The 26,568-nt window shown below is 39.5% G+C and overlaps 1 protein-coding gene across 1 annotated transcript in view; it reads left to right on the plus strand.

Annotated features, from left to right (window-relative positions):
* Positions 1–26,568, plus strand: part of MYO3B (myosin IIIB) — a gene marked incomplete at its 5' end in the record, with an annotated part of 233,873 nt that overhangs the window by 121,030 nt on the left and 86,275 nt on the right. The window contains one exon of the mRNA XM_081050760.1: positions 1,547–1,649. Within this exon, the coding sequence (XP_080906886.1) occupies positions 1,547–1,649 (103 nt within the window). The remainder of the gene's footprint in view (positions 1–1,546; positions 1,650–26,568) is intronic.

The raw sequence follows: 26,568 nt of genomic DNA on the forward strand, positions 1-26,568 counted from the left end.
TTTCTGCTTTTCCCCCCCTTCTTTTGACATTGTTTTACTGTTTGGTCATATGTTTTTCGTATAATAATAGAAATGTAATAATGATACATTTACATTTGTTTCTCTTTATCCTTTTAGTGTTTATAGCAATAAGAACAACAACATGGATGGTTTTATCTACCACTGATAGCTCAATAAGTTACATTTCTTCCCCATAAGAGATATTTATGTCTAAGGAACCAACCTAATATTATGGAATGAGAGTACACTCTTCCTAGAATAGACAACATAAAAACAACTGATTTCCATATTTCTTTTTCGGCACTCTTATCTTTGTCATGTTATATATGTTCTATCAATATAACATCAACTTTTTGAATTTTATGCAACTTCCACCAATATGTATATCATAACTGGCAAATTTATAGATTATCTTCATTGGTTATATCTTTGTTTGGATGTTTCTAGATAATCGAAAATAAGGATAGCAAGTAGGGGCTGAGTCTCTTTCCTACGCCAACTAATTGGTCATGACTATGTAGACCTGTGGTTCTCAGCCCTGGCTACACATAAATATTATTTGGGGAAACTTTTAAAAATTGATGCCAGCCCCAAGCTAGGTCAGTTTCAGAATCTCTGGGAGCTGAGTTCAGGCACATGTTGAATCTTGTTGGGAGATTCTAATGAACAGCAGGGTTAAGAATCACATATTTGGAGCAATGTCTCTGAAGCTTCCACTTGGATCCTGGTCATCATCTTGTTAAAAACACAGATTTCCAGCCCCCTCCCCTGTACTTTCTGATTCACTAGATCTGGGGTGGAGCCCAAGGATTTGCATTTTTAACAAGTTTTTAGGTGATGTTGATGCTTCATATGTGTATTCTCAGTAAGTCCGGTGATGCAGGGTCCACACTTTGAGAATCACTGATATGAAGAGTTGTGTTAAAAAGGAGCTTGAAGGTGAATTAAAATTCAGTGGAAGAGGGTCATGATTGATTAGTCATGGCTGCCAGGGTCTCAGGGATGAGGAATTGTACTTGTCACCCCAACCCCCCCACCCTTGAGAAACTCATCAGTAAACTGTCCTCAATCATAGTGTGGAAATGGGTTTCTCCTGGAATGGTTCCCTATTTACAGTTAATCCTGCCCACATGGTGCCAGTTCATTCCTTGACCTACTGTCTTCGTCAGCAGGTGGCCCTGCTCAGCCCAGCCAGAACTGGAAGCTGGTCTACTAACTCCGTCTAGCACAGGCCTGTTCCAGCTACTGCATTTCCCTCATGTGGGGTCCTCTAATCTCTGTCCACTGTTGCCAGAGAGAGAGAACTTGGTTTTCTATAAGCATGAGTTCTTTTATCCATTTCCTGGCTGGGACCTTGCACTGAGCGAGGACTGCCATCACAGAACAGGTTAGTTTGGATGATGTGTCCTAAATAAAGGCTGCAGAAAGTCAGGGAACAACATGAGGGCAGGGAGAGAGGGGCTGCAGACACCGTGACAATATATTGAACCCTGCCTATTTCTGAATGTATGCTTAAGTCTCTAAGTACTTGTTTGTTTTCTCTCAGTTCTGAAGGGCTCTGTGGATCATAAAAACAGTCCACAAGCAGAATCCAACAGTGGCCATGCAAAGACTTCAAGCAACTCTCCTTCTGTCTCTGAGGAAAATCGGTGAGTCTTATCTATAAGATTTTCCAGCCTCAAACTCGGGGGCTTTTGGTGAGTTGGAGAGAATGGAACCAAAAGTGTTTCCCATCAGATTCTCCCATGTCAGAGGTCATCACTGTATTGGTGTAGAATTAACCCCTGGTCATTTGCAGAACATGAAAGCATTCACGAGACTCTACAAGGGTAAGAAAAGATTTTTGAAAGGCAAAAAGAGAGAGAGAGTTTTTTTTGGAACTATCAAAAGGAGTTTTGCCAGGGCAGTTTGATAGAAAGAGCTGTAGAAGATCTTAAAAGTTACTGGCAAACGGAGTTGTGCCAGGGCAGAGCCTGATGGAGACAGTTGTGCCAATGAGAAGGAGTGCTAGGGTTTTATATTTTTCCATACATGATGTAGGGTGCTTGTCAGATTGCGGGGTGTGGGGGGCTGCCATTACAATTGTCTTCTCCTGGGAAGTGTCCTATTCCCATCTATGATGGATGTCAGCTTGCAGGGGGTTACCGTTTTGATTGGAAACTGGTCTCTTCCTACCTATGATGGATGTAAGGTGCTTGTCAGCTTGCAGGTGCAGTGCTAGCCAGGGGAGTCAGAGCCAAGAAGTTAATATTTAGCTCCTTCGTGTTAGCCCACAGGCCTGCTCCTCTTAACTCTTTACTCGTCTAATCAGTTATTCTGTGGAGAAAAGTCTTTATTCTATAGGGCAATCTGAACTGCCTTTTGGGTTCTCTTCATGGCTAAACCTGTACTTGACTTCATTAGGTCAAAGCAGTGGTTCTCAACTGAGGGCAGTTTTGCCCCACTCCCCTGAGATTTTGGCAATGTCTTGGAGACATTTTTGGTTGTCACAACTTTAGGGGGAGTTGTGACAAACAAGTACTTAATGGAATCCATTAACAAACAAGTACTTAATGGAATCCAGTGGATAGAAGCCAGGTATACTGCTACACATCTTACAATACACAGGACAGCCCCCCACAACAAAGAATTGGCTAACCAAAAATGAAAGTAGTCCCAAAGTTGAAAAATCTCTGGTTTAAGCTAAAGCAATAAGGGAGTATCATTTCCTATTTAGTTAAATAGAATTCAAAATGAGTAGAGCAGAGCTTGCCCAGGGCAATAGTGCACTATTTTCAATGTACTTCTGAACTTCTCAGGTCTGCAGAGGACAATGACCCTGGCTAAATAAGCTCAGGCCACTTTAAGTAGGGCCAGGCCACGCTGTGACACCAAGTACTGGAGACTCAAGGAATTCAGAGGCTTCCTGTTTTTCAGGGAAGCCTTCGTAACCCACCTTGTCTCAGAAAAGGTTTCCAGGCCCCATCACACATGTCACCAGGAGGAGGAGGAGACAACTACAGGAAGGAGTGGACCATGGTAAAGGGAATTGTTTATGGGGACTCTCATTAAAAGTTTACTCTAGAATTTGGAGAAAGAAACAGGCCATTAGAAAGATTCTTTTATCTTTTCACTTGGAAAAAGAATTGGTCTTGATTTTGTAATTTTAAAAAATAATTATTAATTTTTTGAGACTTCTGAATCAATATTTTTGAGACCTGACAGATTTAATTCTCAGTACTTCTCTCGTGGTCTCAAATTCTTGCTGGACTCCTTTTAAAGTAGACTACGTTCCTAAATAACCAGAATAGCTCATTTAAAGATATTTGAACACATATGATGGGCCTAACATCTCATATTAGAATAACAAAGTTTAGATTTTCTGTTGCAGCAGAAATACCCCTGAACTTGGTTCTAGTCCTCGTTCTAACGTTTGTCAGCTGTTTGACCTTGGGCAAGTGAGTGAGCCAGTTTGGTAAATGGCTCCAGCCCCAGCCTGACTCACCTCAACCTCAGCTGATGACTAACTTTACTCAAAATATCAGAACAGTTCTGTGAGCAACTTCCATTTCCCTTCCCTCCATCTTAGACTCTCTCCTTATATTCAGCTGCCTTTTTTCCTTTGCTTCCATCTCGAAAGACCACTGGTCCTCTTCCTTGCACAGGCTAACCCCTCTGCCATTTTCTGCCCTCCAGGCCCTGCCACCATCAGTTAGCCCACCCCTTGCTTTCACATGTTTCTTTGCTACCTCTCTCCCTTTGGCTTACACCTCTCCCATTCTAACAAAAGCCGGCTCTTGGCTCTCTCCCTCTCTCTTCTTACTTTTACTATCAAACTTTCTCAGACTGATATCCAGGTCAGTTGTCTCATTCCCTCACCAACCACTCTCTCCCCAATGCTGAAATCTGATCTGTGCCCTCACCACATCCCTAAAATTTTCCTTGGGAAGCTCAATTCCAAGTCACTAGAACTTCGTTTTCATCAGACTCTGCAACATTCAGTTTAAGGCCATGCTTTCCTTGAACAGCATCTTCTATGAGTGTCTGTGGTACTGCAGTCTTCAGATTCTTCCTCCAAGATGTCCCCAGTCTCCATCCTCCTTCTCTTCCATCCACCATTGAAATGCACTCCCTGACTCTCTTCTTTCTCTGCTTTTCACCTAGATGATATCCTCTCTCACTGCTGTATTCTGGTATCAGCTCTCAGCTGTGTGAGCATGATTCTCAGATCTTTACACTTTTATGCCTAATTCTTGTTGGCCATGTATGTCTTATTTGCATACCAGGGCCTCAACAGAAAAGTCCCCACCAAATCACCTCCTCCACCTGACCTTGCCACTTCTGTGAGGGGCACAAACATTTTTGTCACCTGGCCTTCAAATCTTGCAGTCGTTTTTGATCCCTACCTCTCACTTAACCCCACCCTCAATCCTAGCAGTCTTCCCTGGTCCAGGCCTGCCATCATCTCTCCTCTCTCTCTCTCTGTCTCTCCCTCTCTGTCTCTCTGTCTCTCCTCTCTGTCTCTCTCTCTGTCTTTGTCTCTCTCTCTCTCTCTCTCTCTCTCTCTCTCTCTCTCTCTCTCTCTCTCCCTCCTCTTTACAGACCAGCTTTTATTTCTGACACCTGATCAATTGTCCTAAGCGCATTCTCACTTTTCAAAGAACTTTAATGGTTTCCGATTTTAGACAAAAGAGGTTCTGACTTCTCAGTCTGCTATATCAAGCTCCAATTTATCCTCCAGACTCACCTCCTGTATGACTCTATATGCACCCTTGGGCTACCTGGAGTCAGACTTTATATTGTTCTACCAATGTACTTACCTCTGTTCTCTCTGCCCATTCTTTTCTGTTCAACTCTTACCTATTTTGTCAAGATATATTGTTATATCCCTTTCCTCCATGAAGACCTTAATTCTCTTTAACAGTTCTTGAACCTTCATAGCCCATTTACAATAGTACTACTCAAAGTGTAAGACAAAATAATGAGATTGTGTCTGAATGTAAATAAACCCACTGCTTTCTTTACCAAGACAGTCTTGCTAAGAGAGGTTCTGACTTCTCAGTTGCTATATCAAGCTTCTCCCTATCTTGCTCCTATTTATCCTCCAGACTCACCTCCTGTATGATCCCAATACATAAGTTCCGGTGCTGAATCAGCCACTCAGGGATGTCATCAAGGACACAGGTTCCTTCTATCTCTTTGTTCTGCTATCTCAACATGTGGCTGAAGCAGGACTAAGTATCACTTCTTCACATGGCAATATCCAAAGCAGGAAAGAAGAGGTGAATGGAAAGGGGGCACTCCTCAGAAGTGTCTCTCTGTGTCATGAGGGAAAACTTTGCCACAAGTCGCCAGGATACTCCCCTCACATCTCATTGGCCAGAATTTTCAGAGGTGGCTCTGCAGGGGAGCTGCAAGAGAGTCTGGGAAAATGAGCACGGGTGTTTTCAGCTTCTGCAGGAAGTTTTCAGCTTCTGAAAGCAAAGAATAAAGGGGTTGGGGAAGCAACCAACAAAGTGTGCCAGGAGAGTCATGAATGGTTAGTGATGGAGCAGATAGGTCCTGGTGAAAGATGAAGGGAAGGCAAAATCAGAAGGAAATGTTCATAAGGCCCAGACATGACAAGAAATATTGCTGAGAATAAGAACGACAGTGAAACGTGGAGGTCATCATTCAGATTCAGCCAACATTTATTGCGATGCCAGGTCTTTTCCCACAATTATCTCACGTAATTCTCACACCAGCTTTTGGGGTAGTGTTACCAACTCCATGTTACCATAAGTAAACTGTACATGGGGAAGGCTGGCCTAGAGTCCAATGCTGGGTTGGAGGTATCAGATTTACCTACTTCTGCCCCCAATCAGCTAGTCTGGGTGTCACCCAAGGTCACAAAGAAAATAAATGGCAGGTCTAGGGTTTGAATCCTGATCTTCTGTCTTCAACAATAATAACTAACATTTGCTATTCATTAACAACGTCCTGGGCCCTATGCTAAGTGTTTTACATGCATTTTTCTATTTAATCCTCATAACACCTCTATAGGAAAGGTACACATTTCATAATTTCTGATATTTAGAGATTACAAATAACTTACTAGTGTTACTTAAAGAGACAGGCCTTCTGACTCCAGAGCTCAGGCTTTTAACCAGTACATTCTAATACTTCTCTAGGTTCTAGGCTCCAAATTCTTAACCCAGAGCTTTTTCTGTTTTCTCTGTGTTCTCTATAACTGTCATTGCAGCAAATCTAAAATCATAACCAGCTAAAGAATCAACCCTGATTGGCATAAAACGGTCACCCTGTGATTGGTGGAGAAAATTCCAGCATCGAATCTTGGGAGAAAGCCTGTGACCTCCTGGGAGAGGTGCTCCCATCTGTGCATGGTGGGGTGAGGTTAACTTGGCTGGGAAGAAGGAAACCTCAAGTTGAAAGAAGTCGGTGTTTGGTGTGGAGCTTCTCTGCTGGGCTTCCGATGTGGGCCTGTACAGTGAATGACAGAATGGAAATACTCTTTTATGTTGCAGGGGCTTTGTTCCCATGATGGTAATCCTCCATTTTAATGCTAATAAGTACAATAGTGAGGATTACGCCCTTTAATTTGGCCTGCATATGGCAAAGCTCTAGCAAGGCTTTTATTTGACATTTGTTAGCACACTAGCCCTTGTCCTGTAAAAAGAAGCCCCTCTGAGGGAGGTAGGAGATTGATAATGCCAGTGCAGATGTTTTACCTGGCAGCTTGTAACACACCCCCAGAGACGCTGCTTCATTGTGGGCCACTTCAATGAGGATTCAGACTTTGCGAGATGGGGACCTTCGTGACTCAGACAGCTCAAGGGGAGCTGGCATCTCGCAAGAGGGGAAAACGAGCACATATTTCTCCCGTGTGTCATCCTTGCGGCTCTGAGGCTTGAAGCCAATTGGGCTGACCTCAGAATTGATGAGCCAGAGAAACAGCCTCTCCATCAGGGCCAACTGTGGGCCAGATTTTCATGTGGGCTGTGAAGTACATATTGCCACATATCTTGAAAAATACTCTGCCTGGGGGGTCACTGCAGAAATCTGTGGCAGTGCTAAGCAGATTTAACAAAACTTTTCTTTCCATATCAGTATCAGGAGGAGTTTCCTCTCCCCACCCTTTAGTTCTCATGCTAATTTTGCCTCCCGCCTTCATTTCACTCCCGCAGGAAGCTAGTTCCCTCCAGCAAATTTCCTACCACTGTGGCCAAGTTACTGCACTACCTGGATGGAGCCAGAGAGAAGAAGGCAGCAAGTGTGGGAGCCACAGGGGGGTAGTGGCCTTCTTTCAAAAGTGCTTCTGATACAGTAGATAATCTATGTGTAATCTCCTTCAGGTAGAAAGCAGATGTGATGGGATTTGGTGACAGACCTGGGTTTGAATCTTAGTTCACTTACAAGCTAGGAGACTTTGGGCAAATTTCTTCATCTTTCTGAACTTCAGTATCCTAGGCTTCAAAAAGAAATAATTGTGAGGATTAGCACATCCTCACAATCTCACTAATCTATGCAATGGAACTAGCGCAGTTTTGGACACAATAAATGCTCAATAAAGGATGATGGTGAGCTGTTCTTTGTCGTGCTACTAGAAGTAGTTGCAATAATAGTAGAAATAGTAGTAAAGAAAAAGTTTCTGTAAAGCTAACCTGATAGGAAGTGTCAAGACCCCTCTGGTTTAGCTCTAGAACTATAGACAAAAATAAATATTGAAGATCCTAGCACTTCAGACATTTTGAACAATGTTCATTTTCTGCTTTAACTGGAGAGCCAAATTTTCTTTTCTTGTGTTCTTGGCTCTTATCTCAGGATAAATCGGAGGTTGACTTTGGGCCCAAGACTCACTCTGGCCAATATGGCTAGGATTTCACTGCCACACCCTCAAATGACAACTTTCAGAGCTTACTTGATTGTTAGGGATTTCTTAGAGTTTCTAGACTTTAAAAATATTAATTGGTCACATTTATTTTCAAAACCTTTTTGAAGCCAGAAACTTTATCACCAGCTGAAAGGATCTTCAAGGAAAAACCTGTTTTGAGTTATATTTTTCCTTGTGGATTTGCTTATGGCTGTACATAAATATTTACCCGAACTATTTCAACAAACCTTAAATCACCAGTGATCCTTATGCAAGGGACCCTTTTAGAAGGATTGCGTATGTCAAGAATGTCAGCAATCACCGTTCTCTTTATAGGACCAGATTCCAAGGACCGGAGGCCTCTTGAAAAATATTTGGAGCCTTTTCATGGCTTTCAACATGTCTTTTGTTTTCCCATTTCCGAGTATCTGTTCATGCTGTTCCTTCTGAATAGAATGCTTTTGCCAGTTCTTTCTTTACCTGTCCATATTTTACCGGTCCTTCAAGGTCTTACCATATGGCCCCGCCCCCAGGGCCTTGAAAAAGACTACAGCCAGAGAGAAGAGCATCCCAGGTGGGAGAAATAGAGTGGGCCACAGCCCAGAGGCAGGATGTTCAAGGGTTCTCTGGGGAGGGTAACATGTCCAATGGGATGACAGGGTAGGGTGGGAATGGTGAGATGCAGGGAATAAAGCAGATGGGAGCCAGGTTATAGGAGGTCTCAAAAGCTACACAAAATATTTGGGGCTTCATTCTATAAGCTGAAAGAAGTACACCTACAGTCATTGGGTAGAATATGGTCTACATACGTATTTCGTTTGGCCTGGCCTGCAAGGTGTTTTTGAAATTTTTAATTAGTTTCCAACAGATAAAAATGAAAAGATTTCATATAACAATTCAGATTTCTGGGTTTTTTAAAAGTTTATTGGGGTGACAATTGTTAGTAAAGTTACATAGGTTTCAGGTGTACATTCTGTATTACATCATCTATATCTCACATTATGTGTTCACCACCCAGGGTCAGTTCTCCTTCCATCACCATGTATTAGACTCCGTTTACGCTCTTGTAGAGCCCACTCCTTCCTTACCCTCTGGTAACCCCTAAACTATTGTCTGTGTCTACGAGTTTTTGTTCCTTCATTTGTTTCTCTTGTTCTTTTATTGTTTTTAGTTTTATATACCACATATCAGTGAAATCATACGGTACTGTACTTTTTCTGTCAGACTTATTTCGCTTAGAATTATAACCTCAAGATCCATCCATGTTGTCACAAACGGTATTATTTCATCTTTTCTTACGGCCGAATAGTATTCCATTGTGTATATATACCACTTCTTTTTTTTTTTTTTAAGAAAATGCTTTCTTTCTTTTATTTTTTTCCAAACATTTTATTAGGGAAGGGGAACAGGACTTTATTGGGGAACAGTGTGTATTTCCAGGGCTTTTTCCAAGTTAAGTTGTTGTCCTTCCAATCTTAGTTGTGGAGGGCGCAGTTCAGCTCCAGGTCCAGTTGCCATTGTTAGCTGCAGGGGGCTAAGCCCACCATCCCTTGCGGGAGTCTAGGAGTCGAACCAACAACCTTGTGGTTGAGAGCCCACTGGCCCATATGGGAATCCAACCGGTAACCTTCGGCATTAGGAGCACAGAGCTCCAATCACCTGAGCCACTGGGCTGGCCCTATACCACAATTCCTTTATCCATTCATCTACCAAAGGATGTTTTGGTTGTTTTCATGTCGACCACCGTAAACAAAGCTGCAGTGAACATTGGAGCACACGTGTCTTTATGGATAAATGTTTTCAGATTTTTTGGGTGGATACCCAGAAGAGGGATTGCTGGGTCATATGACAATTCTATTTGTAATGTTTTAAGGAACTTCCACACTGCTTTCTATAGCGGCTGCACCAGTCTGCATTCCCACCAGCAGTGTATGATTCCTTTTTCTCCATAGCCTCTCCAACACTTGTTACTATTTGTCTTGTTGATGATAGCCATTCTGACTGGGGTGAGGTGATATCTCATTGTGGTTTTTATTTGCATCTCTCTGATGATTAGTGATGTGTAGCATTTTTTCACATGTCTATTTGCCATTTGTATGTCCTCTTTGGAGAAATGTCTCTTCAGGTCCTCTGCCCATTTTTCAATTGGGTTGTTTGTTTTTTCGTTGTTGAGTTGTATGCGTTCCTTGTATATTTTGGATATTATCCCCTTATCGGAGGCTCTGTTTGCAAAAATCTTCTCCCATTCAGTTGGTTGCCTCTTTGTTTTGTTGATTGTTTCTTTTGCTGTGCAGAAGCTTTTAAGTTTGATATAGTCCCATTCATTTATTTTAGCTTTCACTTCCCTTGCCTTTGGAGTCAAATTCATAAAATGCTCTTTGAACCCAAGGTCTATAAGTTAGTACTTATGTTTTCCTCTATTCAGTTTATTGTTTCAGGTCTTATGCTTAAGTCTTTGATCCATTTTGAATTAATTTTGGTACATGGTGACAGATAGCAGTCCAGTTTAATTCTTTTGCATGAGGCTATCCAATTCTCCCAGCACCATTTATTGAAGAGGCTATCTTTTCTCCATTGTATGTGTTTTACTTCTTTGTCAAAAATTATCTGTCCATATTGATGTGAGTTTATTTCTGGGTTCTCAATTCTATTCCATTGGTCTATGTGTCTGTTTTTCCGCCAATACCAAGCTGTTTTGATTATTGTAGCCCTGTAGTACAAGCTAAAGTCAGGGAGTGTGATACCACCAGTATTGTTCTGTTTCCTTAAGATTGCTTTGGCTATTCGGGGTCTTTTGTGGTTCCAAACAAATCTGATGATTTTTTGTTTTATTTCTTTAAAAAATGCCATTGGGATTTTGATGGGGATTGCATTAAATCTGTATATTGCTTTGGGTAATATGGCCATTTTAACTATGTTGATTCTTCCAATCCATGAACACATAATGTCTTTCCATTTCTTTTGGTCTTCTTCAATTTCTTTTAAAAATGTCTTATAGTTTTCGGCATATAGGTCCTTCATATCCTTGATTAAGTTTATTACTAGGTATTTTATTCTTTTTGCTGCAATTGCAAAAGGAATTCTTTTTTATATTTCTTTTTCTGAGATTTTGTTGTTAGTATATAGGAATGCAATGGACTTTTGTACATTGATTTTGTAGTCGGCAACTGTACTGTATTCGTTGATTGTATCTAATAGCTTTTTGGTGGAGTCTTTAGGGTTTTCTATATACAACATCATGTCATCTGCAAAGAGTGACAATTTAACTTCTTCATTCTGAATCTGGATGCCTTTTATTTCTTTCTCTTGCCTGATTGATCTGGCGAGGACTTCTAACACTATGTTGAAAAGCAGAGGTGATAGGGGAATGCCCTGTCATGTTCCAGAATGTAGAGCAAAGGGCTTCAGTTTTTCACTGTTAATTATGATGTTAGCTGAGAGTTTGTCATATATGGCCTTTATTATGTTAAGATATTTTCTTTCTATACCTATTTTATTAAGTGTTTTAATCATAAATGGATGTTGTATCTTGTCAAATGCTTTTTCTGCATCAATTGATATAATCATATGATAGTTGTCCTTTATTTTGTTTATGTGGTGTATAACATTGATGGATTTGCAGATGTTGAACCTTACTTGTGCCCCGGGATAACCCCACTTTATCATGATGAATAATCTTTTTAATGTATTGTTGCATTCGATTTGCTAGAATTTTGTTTAGGATTTTTGCATCTGTATTCATCAGAGTTGTTGGTCTGTAGTTTTCTTTTTTTGTCTTATCCTTATCAGGTTTTGGTATCAGGGTAATGTGGCCTCATAAAATGAGTTAGGGAGTATTGTCTGTTCTTGAATTTTTTGGAAGAGTTTAGATCCTCTTTGAAGGTTTGGTAGAATTTACTAGTGAAGCCATCTGGTCCGGACTTTTGCTTTTGGGAAGGTTTTGGATGACTGATTCAATTTCCTTTCTGGTGATCTGTCTATTTAGATTTTCCAATTCTTCGTGATTCATCCTAGGAAGTCTATATGTTTGTAAGAACTTGTCCATTTCTTCTAGGTTATTAAATTTGGTGGCATATAGTCCTTCATAATATTCTTGGATGATCCATTGTGGCATCTGTGATAACTTCCCCTCTTTCATTTCTGATTTTGTTAATTAGTGTCTTTTCTCTTTTTTCTTAGTGAGTCTAGCCAAGGGTTTGTCGATTTTGTTAATCTTTTCAAAGAACCAGCTCTTCATCACATTAATTTTTTCTATTGTATTTTTGTTCTCTATTTCATTTACTTCTGCTCTGATTTTTATTATTTCCTTTCTTCTGCTGACCTTGGGATTCATTTGTTCTTCTTTTTCTAGTTCTTTATGTTGTAACGTGAGATTATTTATATGGCATTTTTTTTGTTTCTTGAGATAGGCCTGTAATGATATAAATTTCCCTTTTAAAACTGCTTTTGCTGCATCCCAAAAATTTTGTTAGGATGTATTTTCATTGTCATTTGTTTCTATGTATCTTTTGATCTCTCCTTTTATTTCTTCTTTAACCAGGTTGTTCTTTAAAAGTATGTTGTTTAATCTCCATGTATTTGTGGTTTTTCCTGCTTTCTTTTTGCAATTGATACCCAATTTCAAAGCCTTGTTATCAGAGAATATCCTTAATATGATTTCAATCTTCTTAAATTTGCTGAGGCTAGTTTTTTGTCCCAATATGTGGTTTAACCTTAAGAATGTTTCATGTACACTAGAAAAAAATGTATAGTCTGATTTTCTAGACTGAAGTGCTCTATATATGTCAATTATGTCCATTTCATCCAATGTGTCATTTAGGACTGCTATTTCTTTATTTATTTTCTGTATGGATGATTTATCCATAGCTGTCAATGAAGTATTTAGGTCCCCTACTATAATTGTGTTTTGGTCAATTTTTCCCTTTAGTTCTGTTAGTAGTTGTTTGGTATATTTCGGTGCTCCCTGATTGGGGGCATAAATATTGATGACTGTTATGTCTTCTTGTTGTATAGTCCCCTTTACCATTATGAAATGTCCATCTTTGTCTCTTGTTAACTTTTTCACCCTGAAGTCTATTTCATCTGATATCATTATGGCTACACCTAATTTTCTCTGGGTACCATTTGCTTGGAGTGTCAATTTCCACCCTTTCACTTTGAGTGTGTATTTGTCCTTGTAGCTGAGATGCGTCTCTTGGAGGCAGCATATGGTTGGGTTAGTTTTTTGATCCAATCTGCTACTCTGTGCCTTTTTATTGGTGAGTTCAGTCTATTTACATTTAGCGTGATTATTGATATGTGAGGATTTCGTATCCTTCTATCTTTGGTTTCCTGGTGAGACTGTGTCTCCATTGTTTCTTTGCTTTTTTGTTGTTGTCCATTATTTCTGTGTGGTGGTATTCTATGATTTTCCCCTCTGTTTCTTCCTTTATTACTTTATATATTTCAGTTCTGGATTTTTTTTGAGTGATTACCGTTAAGTTTATGTAAAAGAAAGTTTGATATTTAGAGTATTCCATTTTCTTCAGCATGCTTACTTTCTCCATTCCCATATTCTAGTGCAGGCCTTTATTCTCCCCTCTTTTATGTTTTGGTTGTCACAAAGTATCTCTATTTATGCTGGTCAAATAGCCTCCTTCAGTATTTCTTATAGTGCAGGTCGTGTGTTAGAAAATTCCCTCAGCATCTGTATGTCTGGAAAGGTCTTTATTCCTCCTTCATATCTAAAGGATACTTTTGCTGGATATATTATTCTTGGCTCATAATTTCTCTCTTTCAATAGTTTGAATATTTCACTTCACTCCCTCCTGGCTTGTAGAGTTTCTGCTGGAAAATCTGATGATAATCTAATGGGCTTTCCTTTGTAGGTTACCGTCTTCTTTTCCCTGGCTTCTTTGAGGATTCTTTCTTTATCGTTGATTTTTGACAGCTTCAATACAATATGCCTTGGAGAAGGACTGTTGGGGTTGAGGTAATTAGGTGTTCTATTTGCTTCTTGGAATCAAGGATCCAGTTCTTCCCACAAGTTTGGGGAATTCTATTAGTTTGAATATACTATTAGTTTGAATATACTCTCTGTTCCCTTCTCTCTTTCTTCTCCTGCTTGTATTCCCATTATTCTTATATTGCTCTTTCTGATGGAGTCAGAAAGTTCTTGTAGAGTTCTTTCATTTCTTTTAAGTCTCAAGTCTCTTTCTTCTTCCATCCATGTCATTTCCAGGTTTCTATCTTCGATGTCACTGATTCTTTCCTCCATCTGGTCAACTCTACTACCTAAGCTTGCTGTTTTATTCTTCATTTCTTTTGTTGAGTTCTTAATCTCCAGAAATTCTATTTGGTTCTTTTTAAAATTTTCAATCTCTTTGGTAAACTGTTCATTTTGTTCTTTGATTGTGTTTATGAGTTTATTAAACTGCCTGTCTGTGTTTTCTTGCATCTCATTGAGTTTTTTAAGAATTGAAATCTTGAATTCTCTGTCATTTGAATCACATATTTTCACATCTTTAATTTCATTTTCTGGAGACTTTTCATTTTCTTTATTATCTGTCTTATTACCTTGGTTATTCATGGCAATTAATGATTTATTATTTCTCTTCCTAGACATCTGCAGGAGTGGATTTTGCAACAGGTTGATAGAAAGAGGTCTTTATTTTGTTTTCCAGTAGGTGTTTGTAAAATGTTGTATTTTCTCTCTGACTGCAGCCTTTTATTCTCTCTCACACTGTAGCATGATGTTTTCTCTGTACTATTACAGATTCTCATACAATGGTGGGATTTCCTGGAGGGTGGGCTTATCCTCTGTGAAGTGTTCACCTGGGTCATAGGATGCCGTCTCCATGGGGGTATGTGGAGAGCTTCTGAAGTTCCAAAACTTTTCCCGCACCACATTCAGAGCCCATGTGTTTCTTCAGCTCTGTTTTCTCCTGAACGGATCCACTCAGCTAGGTGGGGACAGAGGCCGGGTGGGTTGTGAGAGGTGGGCAGAGCAATGGTGGTAATCACCACCACAGCCAGTCCTGCTTCTATGCCTCCTTCCCCTTTGCCAGAACTAGTTGGGCTGCGAGTTCGTGTGTTCAGATCATAGTTCTCAGAACTGCAAATATTCATTTCTTTTGATCTGATACTGCTAGTGTTCCACTTCTAGCACTGGGCAGGTGGTGGCGGGGCGAGCTCTGGGAGGGTAGGGAGGGGGCGGCTAGTCTCAGTACCTAAGGCTTCCGTTCTCTGCTCAGCAGTGAGAGCTGAAACCCCTGTTTTCAGCCTTCTTCCCTCAGTCTTTGCTCCGAGGTCTCTGCTGTGAGCGTTGGGTTCAGCAGTGTTATACGCTGCCCCCTCAGCCCCGTGGGCCATAAGCGGAGCCCTAGCAGTCCGCGTTCTTCCCTCTCGTGCAGCTGCGCTAGTTCCTGGATGCAGTGAGCTCGGAGCATTGAGCTAGGTCTGCGTCCTGCACCCGTCCAGCTCCGTCTCTGCACTTCTCCCTTCCCTCCTCCCCTGCTCACGCAATTTGCCCACCTTTAGATGAATTCAGTAGTGCACCTCTTAGTTTTGCCTGTCCACTGTGCAAGGTGTCCTTTGTGGAGTTATAGCTGTTTAATTTGTTGTAAATTCCAGGGGAGATTTCAAGAGGCTCACCTCACACTACCATTTTTATGATGTCATTCCAACAATTCAGATTTCTGATGCCTTTTTTTAAATTGAAGTAACTAGCAGCAATCTGTTAGAATTGAGTAAAGGCTGTGTTCCACTGATACCAACTCACTAGCCTACTTAATTCATGTCCTGGGCCCACCAGCATCTGAGTTAGATTCCTGCCCATTGTGTGCAGAGGCATGATGCTGGTAGAGGGAACAGTTTAGGCTACAGACTCTGGAGCCAGATTGCTTCTCTTCTAGGCCCAGGTTTGTATCCAATTAGCTTAATGACCTTGGGCAAGTTAACCATATTTCTAATAATGGTACCTACCTCATATGTCTCTTGTGAGAATAAACCATAGGAAATTTTTAGAAGACTACCTAGCATGTAGTAAGAGCAAAAAAGTATTAGCTGTTATTACTATATTCTACATGAAATAAACTTCAGGGATGAAACTATCTATCATTCATTTTTTTGGGACTCATTGAATCTCCAATCTTTGGCCATGGTAGGCATAAAAAAAGTCATTCATGAATGGATGAATGAAAATGTGCTCCCTGAATTTATACTTCTGCTGCGTCCAAAGTTAAATTTAATTATGTTGTCCTCAAGAAATGCTTCCTATTTATCTTAAGTTTGACCTGAACATAATAATTAATTTTTGATAAAGTAAAAAGGGAAATGCTGTTCACACTGTCATTTTTCTGTAATGGATTTACCTTTCTAACTCAAAAGTAAAACCCAAGTTTGGGAAGGTGCTCAATTATGTGTTTTCTTTAGAAGCTCAGTTATTGGCAGGTAGCTGTCGGTGGTTTATATCTTAATTTAATGGTCAGTTTGCTAGGAACCAGCATGTAATGAACATAAGTAGAAATGATGTTAGAATGTATGTATGACTTGGGTTCTCAGACCACTCCCACCCCACATGAGATCCACACTTCAGGGCAGCGTTTTTGTGCCTAGTGACTCAGACAAAGATGGACCATCTCCTAAAACAATTTGGACAGTTTGGTATGAGAAAAAATTTCCAGTATTTCCAACATATCTTATGCATAGCTGAAATTATGACACCACCCCACCAAGACCTTTAATGGCATTACCTGAGTAAGCACATGAACTTTAGTGCTTACATTAATCTATCTATAAACACATTTGCCATCAGCAAATGACAGCATGAGCTCTGCAAAGTTGACTGGCAAGGTTGAATTCACTTTCTCTCTGGAAAACTTGCATATTTACAGAGAATTTGGGTCCAGCAGCATTTAATTTCATTCACATAAATATCATATAAAATTGAATGATGTATTCAAGATTCTAAAAAGTTGCTCTTTAACTTTTACTTTTAATGTCACACAGCTCACTTCTTTATTAAAAAATCAATTTTTTAGTATGATAATGCATCTACTTTTTAAAAAGAAATCTCAGTCTCTCTTTAGCTTTCTCCCTTTTCTCTTCCTTCCTTCTTTCCTTCTTTCCTTTCTTTTTTCCTTCCTTCATTTCCTTCTCTCTCTCTCTCTCTCTCTCTCTCTCTCTCTCTCTCTCTCTCTCTCTCTCTCTCTCCTTATACAATTAATACGTACATCTCTATAAAGTTCTGGTTTCTAATCTAAAGGACAATTTCAATTAATGAAAAACATCTGGCAAATTCTTCTGACCATTACACCATGCCTCAAAGCCTTCCTACATCACTCATTTTGTGAGTGTAGGAAATTCTAGAAATTCAGTACATCTTGGATATCTACTATACTTGTGTCCTCATCAAGACCTTTTCTATGTTCAGGCTCAGAATGACATTTTGAACAAGATACCTTTGTATATTGAGGCTATTTCAAAAGAAGAGAAACTTGGATAAAGAAAACTTGCTCTAGTTGAAAACAATATTTGTGTAAAGATGAATTCTATATAAAAGTGTTTCATTATGAAACACTTTTATTTAAAGAAACCGAGTATACTCCTACTGGTTGATAGAAGATTAAATTTGTACATTTCCATAAACCTTATTTTATTAACTTTATTTCATTATTAACCTTATTTCATTTTCTTCTCTCGGTTAGAAGGAAAACATACAGTGTTTCAGTTCCAAGTGTATTTTGTGAATTAAATGGCAGTGCACGCCTACCTGTAGGCCACAGATCTGCCAGCATATTTCCCATCAGCATCCCCCCTCCAGCCTGTCACTTTAAACGAAGAAGGAATCTGAGCAAGTTTTCACCACAGAAACTGTGACACTAGTAATGCCACACTCTCTGCATCTTAGTAACTTTTCAGACTTGTCTCCTTGATGAGTAGACAAAACAGGAGGAGGGGTGAATTTTTCCTTTTCATCTGAATGGTGCAGGTCAGGTCGGGAAAACAGAGAGGAATAGAGAGCTCTGGTGAAACAGAGCTCTAGTGACTGCTGTGACTGGGAAATTAGATAATAAACAGTCCCTGATACCAGGATTCTAATGGCCTAAGATCAACACAGTCTGGAGACGCAGGCAGGAGTGGCCTTCCGTGCTCTGGCTTAGACCCTCCCTGGAGAGCTCTTTGTGTCAACAAGAACAGCCAGCGCTCCTGGCCAGCTCCCAGCACTCAGAGTGGGGCTATCGTTTTTGTTTGCTTTGCAAATATCTTAATGGGAAGTGGTTCAACACCACCTATGGGTTAATCTGAGAGGTTCTGCCTGGCAGCTGTTGGCTCTGAGAACCACATGGCCCCTCGCCTGCGGGCAGAGGGAGTCAGGCTGACTGTTAACTACCTAGCCAGGTTGAGGTATCTTTTTGGGTTTACTGGCTGGCAGGAAGCACATTGTTGTCTTTTATTTTTAGTTTGGTCCTCCTGGGAGGGTAAAGGAGTTATTCTCAGATCCAACTCTGCTTTTCCCTGTAAGTCAGGGAAGTTGTTTGCATTAATTTCACTAGCATGCAACCTACTTTTTTCACCTAAGCTCATTCTCCCCAAATCTGAAATTGGTATTAACAGTGGTGGTGTGTTGGTGGAGACAGTGATATTGTTGCAAAAAGAAGGATCTAGTACATTCATCTGCAGGGAAGGTAAAGCTACAACCTTGTCTTTACCCAGGATCTAAAGAATTGAATAAATACTGAATTTCTTAATAATTCCTGCTCTACTGTTCCCTTAGTTTTCTCCTCTCTTTGGCTTTTGTCTTGACCCATGGGAATGCTTCCCTGGGTGACTTGGCCAAGACATGTCTTTCTGGATCTCTATCCGCTGACACTGGCACAAAAGAGGTTTTTCTTTATGTTTTCCTCACTCGATTTCAGGCAGGGTTGGAAGGTTTCCACAAAGCAGGTTAGGGAAGTTCCTAGAGTGCTGACAGACTTATAGACAATTTCTAATTGCCCCATTCGTAAAACTGCAAAACATTCAGATGACGCTTTAGGTCCTGGGAAAAAGGTCCAGCTATCTTAAGGAACAGTTCAGCCTTCCTTCTAAGAACTTATCCTTTCCTGGGGATTCCCACAGCTATTTATAGGGTTGCCTGGTCTTTGAGATCAGGACTCTCTTGGAGTCCACTAGACCTCTACTACTAAGTAAGATCTTGATGAACTTACTTACTTTCTCAGATCCTTAGTTATTCTTCATCTTTAAATGGAAGGTAAAACAGCACATCTGCCTCACCAGGTCATGAAAGTTAAATGAGTTAACGTATACAAGGGCATGGCATTCCATCTGACACATAAAAAACACTTATGAATAATAATAGGAGGAGTTATTGTTATCTCCGAGGAATCCACCCTTCTTTATGTAATCCTTAGTATTATACATCCTTTTCTGAAGTACTCATTTTGAAGTCTGTTACTCCCAATCCTTTAAAATTAAACCAGTGCCAAATTGAGGATAATTTGAGTATCAAAGCAGATAATGATAATAAAAGAGTATAATGTATTAAATAAAATAAGAATTCATGAACCACATTGGAAGGAAAGAAGGAAGGAAGGAAGGAAGGAAGGAAGGAAGGAAGGAAGGAAGGAAGGAAGGAAGGAAGGAAAGAAGGAAGGAAGGAAGGAAGGAAGGAGAGAAGAAGGAAAGAGAAAGAAAAGAGGAAGGGAAGGAAGAAAAGTGGGAGTGGGGAAAGGGTAAGCCTTTTTCAATGCAACAGAATGTGAAATGATAAATATACAAGAAACGGTGAAAACAGAAAATTACCATTTGGCAACTACCAAAATAGTCATTGTTTCAGGCAAGGATCATCAATGGATGGATGCTAAAACTAGTAGGAGAAAGGCTAAGGAGTAACAAGCTATTTGCACAGTCTCAGAGTAAATCTCCCTAAGATGCTCATTAATTACAAAAGGACAGTGGGGAAACCTGGCAGATACCTAACCCAAGCAATGAAAGTTAGCATCACCAGTAATCAGAGAAATGGACAGCATGCGCTTCCTGACAGGATGCACTCAGAAGAACACAACTCTACTTCTGTGAATCCCCACCCCCAAAATTGCATAACTTTAATTTAATCATGAGGAAACAGCAGATGAACCAGACAGAGGGACCTCTTCCAAAATGACTCACCTGTAGGATCAAAATGAAACAGGAAGAAAGACTAAGGAACTGTACCAGATGAAATGGAACTAAAGAAACATAACAACTGGATGCAATGTATGACCCACGATTTTCTTTTCCTATAGAAGATATCACAGGCCCAATTGGCAAAACCTGAATACAGCCTGTAGATTGGATAATAGTATTGTATTAATATAATTTTGCAATTTTGTTTATTGTACTGTACTCATATAAGAGAATGCCCTTGACTTTAAGAAACACACACTGGAGTATTCAGGGATAAAAGAATATGAGGTGCAATTGACAATCAAATTATTCAGAAAAAAGTTAAATGTCTGTGTGTGTATATGGATATCAGTACACATATACCGAGAGAAAGAGAGAAAGGAGGTAAAATAAATGTGTACATTACTAATATTTAGAGAATCTGCTGAAGAATATACAGAATTCGCTGTATTATTTTTGCATCTTTTCTACAAATATGAAGTTAAGTCAAAATAAAAAGTGAAAATTAAAAAAGAAAGTTAGTGTTACTTCCTCTCTTCAGACAGGGCAATGCATCAGCCCCTTTCTGTTTAGCTCCAGATCCGTCTCCAGCCACACCTAAGTATCTGTCCACATCAGCATTGCAATGTCTGCTGTCTTTCCTGGAGCTTCTCCACTGTGACGTTGCCAACTAGTCACTACCCACTGCACACAATCTGTTTTTTTAATTAAAGTTTATTGGGGTGACAATTGTTAGTAAAATTACATAGATTTCAGGTGTACAATTCTGTATTGCATCATCTATAAATCCCATTGTGTGTTCACCACCCAGAGTCAGTTCTCCTTCCATCACCATATATTTGATCCCCCTTACCCTCATCTACCACCTCCCTCCCCCTTACCCTCTGGTAACCACTAAACTATTGTCTGTGTCTATGAGATTTTGTTTCTCATTTGCTTGTCTTGTTCTTTTGTTGTTTTTGGTTTATATACCACATATCAGCAAAATCATATGGTTCTCTGCTTTTTCTGTCTGACTTATTTTGCTTAACATTATAATCTCAAGATCCATCCATGTTGTCACAAATGTTCCTATTTCATCTTTTCTTACCACCAAACAGTATTCGGTTGTGTATATATACCACAACTTCTTTATGCAATCATCAATTGAAGGACATTTTGGTTGTTTCCATGTCTTGGCCACCGAAAACAAAGCTGCAATGAACATTGGAGCACACGTGTCTTTATGGATAAATGTTTTCAGATGTTTTAGGTAGATATCCAGGAGAGGGATTGCTGGGTCATATGGTAATTCTATTCGTAATTTTTTGAGGAACCACCACACTGCCTTCCATAACGGCTGCACCAGTCTGCATTCCCACCAACAGTGTATGAGGGTTCCTTTTTCTCCACAGCCTCTCCAACACTTGTTACTATTTGTCTTGTTGATGAAACCCATTCTGACTGGGGTGAGGTGATATCTCATTGTGGTTTTTATTTGCATTTCTCTGATGATTAGTGATGTTGAGCATTTTTTCATATGTCTATTTGCCATTTGTATATCCTCTTTGGAGAAATGTCTCTTCAGGTCCTCTGCCCATTTTTCAATTGGTTTGTTTGTTTTTGTTGTTGTTGAGCTTCATGAGTTCCTTGTATATTTTGGATATTAGCCCCTTATCGGAGGCACTGTTTGCAAAGATCTTCTCCCATTCTGTTGCTTGCCTTTTTATTTTGTTGATGGTTTCTTTTGCTGTGCAGAAGCCTTTAAGTTTCATATAGTCCCATTTGTTTATTTTAGCTTTTACTTCTCTTGCCTTTGGAGTCAAATTCATAAAATGCTCTTTGAACCCAAGGTCCATAAGTTTAGTACCTGTGTTTTCTTCTATGCAGTTTATTGTTAAGCATAAGTGCTTAAGTCTTCCATCCATTTTGAATTAATTTTGTACACACAATCTTATTTAGGCTTTTTCACTTTATTTTTAAAAAGGTCCCTAAAACGTGTTTCCCTACTCACACACCCCCTTTCTCATCTGTCTTTGGGACTCACTACTTAGTGCTGTGCTCATCACGCACTTCAGTTCACGGCTTCTTGCTCCTCTTTCCCCAGAGTACCGCTCTCAGAATTCAAGAAGGAAAACTGGGTTAAATATTAACTTTTGGGTGTGCATTGGTGACAAGAGCATCATCCAACACGGATGTTAGACCCATCTCCTTCCCTCTGACTCACTTGGACAATCACATCACCCCCCTGAGCCTCAGTTTCCCCACTTACAATGTGAAAAAAGATGTAGTAAGTGACCCCTGAAGTTTCCTTTGCCTCCACCAGTCTATGCCCTTGCCTAATTCAGTCTTTAAAACACAGCAACTGTAAATCAAAAGTAACTCAACCCCCAAGTTACCTTGTGACCCCACCCAAAGAAGAGATGGTTACAGAAAGAAATACTCCAGGTGCCTGTCATCATTCTCCCTTCTCTGAAGCCTGAAATTTCCAAGTTCAGGAATTTGTTTTTAGAAGTGCAAAATTATAAACAGTAAGTATAACACCTTGCTAAGTATGTATTTTATTTCAAAATTCTGACCATATGTATATCTCTTAATTTAATCCTTTTAAAATCTTATTATCTTACGTTTTTATTTTGTTCCACCTGAAAGCACAAATGTAATTATTTCCCTCCAATTGGCAAGAGTTTTTATTTATATTTTGCTGATGAAGAAGCTGAGGTGCTGATTTATCCAAGTCAGGGTTGCCATATTTAGCAAATGAAAATGCAGGATACCCAATTGAATTTGGATTTTTATGTAAACAACAAATTTAATATAAGTATGACCCAAGAAGTATTTGAAAAAACTTATACTAACAAATTAGGCATTGTTTACCTGGAATTCAGATTTAACTTGGTGTTCTGTATTTTACCTGGCAGTGCTAATCCAAGTTCTTTGGAACTCATATATCATGAGTATGTGTGTGTCTATCATGAATATGTATCATAAAGTGTGTTGCTAAACATTTACCAAGTGTTTACAACAGTTCTCTGACCTCTACATGCCAGAATATATCTTACCCTTTAGGAGCCTTTGTTTAAAAACGTATTCAAAGACATCAATTCCTATTTATTTATCATGGTCTTTACTCAGATGTCACCTTCTGTAGCCACTTGGTCTAAAATTATAGACTCTGCCTCCAATACTTCCTGGGTCCCTTCCTTGCGTTAATTTTCTTTTTTGGCACCTTTTTCTATTAAATATACTTTCACATTTACTTCTTTCTTTCCTTTATTATCTGCCTCATCTAGAATGTAGGTTCTTAGGAGCATAGGGATCTTAGATCTCTTTGTTAACTGCTGTATCCTCAGTAACAGTAGGAGACAAATTGAAGGTGCTCAATAAATATCTATAGAATGAATGAATGATGTCTGTGAGGCTACTGAGGACCTTATATTGTACGTGTAATATACATTGTTCTTATAATCCTGTAGAATCTCAAAAGGCTTGCCACCAAATTAGAGCCTTGAGGGTGGTACAAGTGTTTATAATCTTAGTATTAGTCCATAGAAACAAGGTAAGTAAAAAGACAGCAGGTCAGAGGTCAAGAGGTGTCTGCAGATACAGTCAGGCTTAATTTAATCTGCTCCTGGCAAGTTTTCTAGAACTGAATGTTAGTAGCCCCAGGTGTCACTCCTTAAGATCCCAAAGACAATTGGGTGGCTATCTGGTAGGGCCCAGTAACAAAATGGCACTGGATGTGAGCACAGGTTCTGTGTCTACCAGATCTGCATTGGTATCTTGGTGTGACCTGGATAGGTTACTTAAACATCCCAAGCTTTGGCTGTGAAATGGGGACTGTGGTCGGACATGTGCTGTTCAAACTGATGTGAGGATGTACTAAGATAACCCAGTCAAGTCCTCAGCATAGTAAAGCATTGCTCAGCTGTTCTGGCTGTGCTGTGGCCCTCAGCCCAAGGCCATGCGTTACTTCAGGTGACAGTGATCTTCCTCACTACTGCATCTTAATTCCATCCCCGAGCGTGAGGCCAGGTTTTCTCCCAGCTCCCTTGGCTACTGACAAAGAACTGGAGGAGGCTTTGTGGGTGGCTCTCAGTGTGGAGTGTCCTTTTTTCCAATAAGGCGGCCATTTTCAGCAGAAGGAAGAAGAGCCTTCTGCTCCTACCTTAGACTTACACAGTGACCCCTACCTGTAAAAAAGGAGCGGAGGAAAAAAAGAAATGAGAATGCAAGCACTGGCAAATTAAGGCTGTATGCGCTCAGGGTGGGAGAAAAGCAATGAGGCAAACAAATATCACATTTAAAGGGCTCAGTGGGATTTGAGAAATTAGCATAAGTACATAAATCTAACTAGTGCTAACTTAGAGCAATGGCATTATGAATCATTTATCAGCCTTTTTGAACCCTTTTGATGAATTTGTCCTTGAGCAATGTTCTAAAACTTAAAATAATTGTGTATCCAAGAGCCAAAACAAATCCATATGTTTAAGTATAAGATATTTAAATTGCATATTCCACCATTCAGCAATGATACCGATCGGGGATGAGATACAGGGTATGCATTCAAAATCCTAATAAAAGTTACCAAGTAGCCAAAGGTAATGAGAAGAAAATAACACAAAAGATACGATCATTCCTTCTTGTTTCCCCTTTTTTCCTACAATATTGGTGATCTTATTTTGCACTATTATTGTTTATTTTCACTTCTCCTATACTCTTTGTATTTTCTTCACAGCATATATTAAAGCACAGGAATAATGTTTTCCATCTTTAAAGGTCAAGAAATGCCAATTAAAATAATAATGAGGTACTACCCTTTTTTCTTTTCTTTTTTTCTTTTTTTTTTTTTTGGCCAAAGAGGTAAGCAACATTAAAAAGACTGATAATACCTACTGTTGGGAATATGAAGGGAAATGGATACTTTCATACTTTTGTAGATGTGAATGTTAATTTATGTTGCCTTTTAAAGGAGAATCTGATGATGTAACTCAAAAGCCTTAAAATAAGCAAAATATTTGTTCACACTTTGACCCAATAGCCTTACATTAAGATTTATCCTAGAGAAGTAATTGGACAAGTATTTATAACTATATGCACAGAGTCTTTTGTGATTCGTTATTTATAATGTGATAAAACTGGAAACAACTTAAATATCCAAAAATAAGAGATTAGCTATAATAATCACTTACGATAATCACCCAATGGAACAGTACACAGCCATAAATATGCTATACATACATCCTTGCATATGTGTATATTACACACAAATATATGGAAAGATGCTTGTAACTCCAAAAGGTAGGTTAAAATAGTAAGTATACTATGAGCCATTATTTTTAATGTATATTATATGCATAGAGTAGCATCTGAAAAAATATGCACCGAGATAGTAAGTATATACACCAAATATATCTGGGTGGGGAGATCCCTCATCTTTATTTTCTTCTCCTTGAGTATCTGTAATTTATACAGTATAACAGTGGTTATATATTATTTTTTAATCCGAAAAAAAAGTATATTTTAATAAGAAAAAGGAACAAAGGGGAAACATTTTACCACCAGTTCTTTTAATCACTTACTTTGAAGAAGTCAGTTAATACTACACTTTTGTTGATTAGTGATCGTTGACTATTCAGAGCACTTGGGAATTTGGAACATTTTCACCAACTAAGAAATTAAAAGGAAAAGACAAAACTGGTGAGCACAGCAATAGAAACAGCTCTGATATCTGACAAGCCAAGTGGCTTATGGTACTTGCTCTTCCTTGCCACCCGCCTCCCTTGATCTAAATCTGTTACAGCTCACCTTCAGTAGGTGATTTGTAGACGCTTTATCATTGGTCAGGATGTGGCGCCAGGCAAGTCGTTACAGAACCAACTTCTTAGTATGGTTATGCTCAATAGATTGTGTGAATACACCAGGGAGCCTCGACTGTGCCCAGAGTGGAGAGGTAGCTGGGGTAGGGTTGGGCAGGAAGGACTCTTCAAAGAAACTGATGCCTGAATTAAAGGATAAAGATGCAATGACCAGGCGGACAGGACATTCCAGGCAAAAGCATGGAAGGATGAAGACAATCCTGGGGAGATTGAATGGATGCTTGGCAAAGGCTTATTGGTGGTGGTGGTGGTGGTAGTAAATCGAACACAAAAAAAGCATACTAGAAGTCATAGCTTTCCAGTCTTTTTAATAAAAGATGCATTAACTTATGCATTTTGGGTGCCTTTAAACTTAACAGGGTAATTCGTGTTCTGCTTAAAACATTATTTATTACCTTACAATCCTCTGTGCCTCCAACACTACTTAAATGAATATAAGCAATAAGAATATCCAATGACACATAGCGGGTACACATCAGGGAAGAGCAGATGCATCGTGACAATAAGGGGAGATTCAGATCTGAGTATTGTTGCACATTTTATACCCTCAGCCCTTAAAATGTTCCCATCCCATATAAGAACTCAGTAAGAATGCTTGAGTTGCCAATTGGGGTTCAGCCTGGGACCAGTTCATATGGAAACCCTGTTAGCACTCTGGTCAGCAAGGGATCTTTTACAAGGGCAGTGTCCTCGTCTCTGATGTCATTCCTTAAA

This window comes from Rhinolophus hipposideros (genome assembly GCF_964194185.1).
Source record: "Rhinolophus hipposideros genome assembly, chromosome: 6".
Lineage (NCBI taxonomy): Eukaryota > Metazoa > Chordata > Mammalia > Chiroptera > Rhinolophidae > Rhinolophus > Rhinolophus hipposideros.